This window comes from Centruroides sculpturatus, unplaced genomic scaffold, assembly GCF_000671375.1.
Source record: "Centruroides sculpturatus isolate CEXI.00-Female unplaced genomic scaffold, Cexi_2.0 scaffold1705, whole genome shotgun sequence".
Classification (NCBI taxonomy): Eukaryota; Metazoa; Arthropoda; class Arachnida; order Scorpiones; family Buthidae; genus Centruroides; species Centruroides sculpturatus.
This window is the reverse complement of record NW_019385875.1, coordinates 73,749-77,579: the sequence shown is the minus strand read 5'-3', so window position 1 is coordinate 77,579 and position 3,831 is coordinate 73,749. Positions and strand designations below refer to the sequence as shown.

Sequence of the window (3,831 nt, the reverse complement as noted above, 5' to 3'; positions counted from 1 at the left end):
CAATCTGTATATGATAAAACACGTGATTGCACGATTATGTTGGATAATTTGGTCAATATTGAAATATTAAGATTTTTTCATTTGTCCAAAATTGATTACGACCGATATTTGGCCCGCTAAGTCTTCCTAATGATATAAATATTCAAGAAATTAATTAAAATTATTAATTAAAAAAAGACCCAGTATACAAAAAAAATGATACAGATACGGGTTCATTTGAATAAAAGGATTTATTCGAATAATGGTTAAGCGAGTTACTTTAATTATTTAGCAAAACAGTCACAATCGCCACCTTCTCGTTACTGAAGTCAGCCATCTTGAAAAGCGACCTCTCAACGAAAGCGTTTCTTTTTTCTGCAAAACGTGACGTCAGATCGTTCAACGGAGGGACTCAACGGAAAATTCACTGTTGAGTCAACCGTTGAATATAGAAACGTATGGTTAGAAATAACATTAGCATTAATACTACTACTTATCCCCAGTTACCATTCTGTCCAGAAATAGGATTTGCTATTGACTATTAGGTGAAATGCATATGGATAATCAATCCAGATGATTGTTATGATTGCGTTATGTGGAACCCATATCCCATACTTGTTGATCTTCTCCAGTTGATCCAACCACCTAAATGCCATTAATTGGGATACTCCAAGCTTTTCCACAATTTCTTCTCTAAACAGCTTCTACTACTGCAGAAATTTCAGCACTTTCTAAAGCCAGAAGGTTGTCCAGAGCAAGGATCGTCTTCCCGGATTGAAATCTCAATCCTAAATTTTTATGAACTGACACCAACTTTTTCTGACATTTGGAGCTTTACAGCCATATGCATTACATGTAATGTTAATCGCTGTAACTGCAGCCTTATTTATCTTTCTTAAATTTATATAACATTACATATCTTAAAGGTTCTTCTGAACATCCCATTTTGATTCATGATGATAAAACTTTTTAAAAGTAATCAAAAATTATTATTAAAATTGTTATATAATTAAAAATTTAGCATTTGAACCGATTGGCATATTACGTAAATTATGCTACAGCATGAAAACAATGCTCGTAAAAAATGGCATTATCTTATGACTGAACTCAATACAATTTCAAATTCTTTAGAAAAAACATTTTCCATGAGTTTAGTTTGTTCATATTTCGGGTCCTGAAAATGTTTATGCTCTTAAGATTAGATAATTTATTATATAATTAGTGCATGTGGCAAATAATGTTCTGGAAGGATTATAGGAATTGGATAGGGCAATCCGTATAGGAAGGAGTACCTCCTGGGAGGACTTTCTATGAGAAACTGGTCCATATTTAGGTGCTAAACATGTGAATAAAATGTGGAAAACTCCACACGATCCTGTTTGTCATATGCAAACCCACAACCAACCAATATTCTAGAATCTCAATCTGTGTTTTATTCGACTGGAATCTGAAGATGTTTAATTGGTTAAACTTGTTTCTTCTGCAGTAAACTCTTTACTGTATATTAAATGTTTAATTGTATTTATTTAGAATGCAAAAGAATTTGACACAATTCCTAATTTAAAAGAATAATGTGTGAAATTCTTGCAAGACATTTCAGCCAAAATTCTTTTTGTGTAACAGTAATACGATCTACATGCCCTACATAATTACTTAAATAAGTTATATTATTCAATTTATACCTTTAATTTAACATTTGAATACAAAATACAAGTTTACCAATTTTTCAGCTTCCAATTTTAATTGTTTTGTTACGATCGTACGATATTCTTCTGGATACAGCTTCCTCTTCCGCGTCGTTTCAACGAGGGCATCTCCAACCTTGGGAAGTAATGTGTTGTTTAAGTACATAAGATCTACATTCTTATTTTCTCCATCCACATCACGAGACGAATTTGAATCACATATGAATGTGACATTTTCTTTTAACATGTTTTTAAAAACCTATTATAAGAAATGACAAGTATTAAAATTATTCATAATTATTGAATATACAGTAATACCCCGAACTTACGCGATAGGTGGGACCGAGCGATAACCGCGTAAGTCGAATTCGCGTAAGTCGGGGTATAATTTCGCAACTTGTGTAAAATCCAAGTTGGGTGTATATGAGCTAATAAATGTTCTCTTTTGATTCAAAAGATGAAATAAGATTAATGAGTTCACGGTTACAAGAAATCACAACATATAGTATCTCAAGTCTCCATAAATATACCAAACACAGAAATAAATAACACAAAATAAATTGTAGCTATCTGTTGATTCCGCGCGACACGTCCGAACATGTAAGCTGAACAATAGTGTGGGGGGGAGGGAGAAATCAAGAGTTGCGTGGCGTGCTCAAACAAAAGACGAATCAACGAGATTTGAAAATCACGTAACTCCGAGTTCGCATAAGTTGGGGTAGTGTAAGTCGAGGTATTACTGTACACTCATTATGAGTTTGGCAAGGCTTTCAATGGTATGGCATGAGTGATAGAGCCCAATTATGGTGAAAACATTGTAAAACACTTGTAAAAAAACTGGAAACAAATATACAAATCATACTACACCTTAAACTAGAGCTAAAAAAGCAAGGTGCAGCGTGATCAAAAAACATCGTAAAAGAATACAAATACAGCTCTGAATGATGTGGCCCTAAAATCTGAATATCTGGAATTTTGAGACCCTCAAAAATTGTAAAATTTAAAAGTGAAAAAAATTTGAAAATGTTTCTCAAAACAATCAACCATTTTCCATTTTATTAGAGACAGCTAAAAACTCAAACATGAGAAATGCCATTGCACAGATTACTTCTAGAGTGTGATTGGAGTCACAGTGTGCATTCCATTAAGCCTATAGTGTATTTAATAAGATAGGCTGATTTGAGGGGACTATATCTAGTCATATGTAGACAACCATCCTTTGACTCTTTTATTCTTATGGGCATGACCTATCACTCTGACAACCTACTCATTCACAGCTGCACTTCTACTCATGAAAGTATCCTAGAAACTAATCCAACTGAAGCACTCTTTACTGCTTAAATTTCCAATCATGGATTATAAACATACACAATTATCAATTATTAAAACTAGTAATTCCTACCCATAATTTATTGCCAAATCATTCACTAGGTCAATGCCAACTAGGAATAAAGTCTCCAAACACTTTCAGAAATCTCGTGTGACACCACTACTAGTGGTCCTTTCTAACGACCATTTCCAAGCTCAACATGTCAAACACGCAGTTTTTCAGTCCTTCGTTCTTTGAATTGGATTTATTATTAACTTTAGTATATTTATACTTTCTAGCTAAGATGCTTTCAGGTTAAACAACATGCCTTGAAATTGTTGTGTACCAGCTTGCAAAGAGAACTATGCAACAGAACCAAAAGTTAGTGCTTTTAGTTTCCCTTCAGACAAAGTTTTACGGCAGAAATGGATATCTGCGATTCATTGAGGTAACTTTGTACCTACAAAACAGTCAGTGGTGAGTAATTTAATTCTTTTTTTTTTTTTTTAACCTTTTAAGATGGAATGAATCTCATAAGCAGGCCATTTTTAACTGGTAAACAATACTTCAGAAAAGCTTACTTTGTTTTAGCTCATAATGGTAAATTTGTTTAATGAGAGATTCTTTTTAAATTGTTTTGTTCATTGAAGTTAAAAATTCATGTCAATCTATATCTATTTAAATGCCTTTGTTTTAGATATACAGTAGAGCATCGATTATCTGAATCAATTGGGGACTGGGATTGTTCAGAAAATCTATTTATCGGATAACCGATTATGTATGAAAATATATATTAACCTATCCCATGTTGAAATTTGTTCAAATCCTGGCACATCTTTAAGTACCCTCTCATGGGTG

General features: G+C 33.1%; 1 protein-coding gene across 1 annotated transcript in view; it reads right to left on the bottom strand.

The window, feature by feature from the left end:
- Positions 1-1,918, bottom strand: part of LOC111642689 — an 18,275-nt gene extending 16,357 nt beyond the window's left edge. Inside the window, exon 1 of the mRNA XM_023389068.1 lies at positions 1,699-1,918. Coding sequence (XP_023244836.1) covers positions 1,699-1,911 — 213 coding nt within the window. The 5' untranslated portion in view covers positions 1,912-1,918. The remainder of the gene's footprint in view (positions 1-1,698) is intronic.
- Between the last annotated feature and the right edge of the window lie 1,913 nt (positions 1,919-3,831).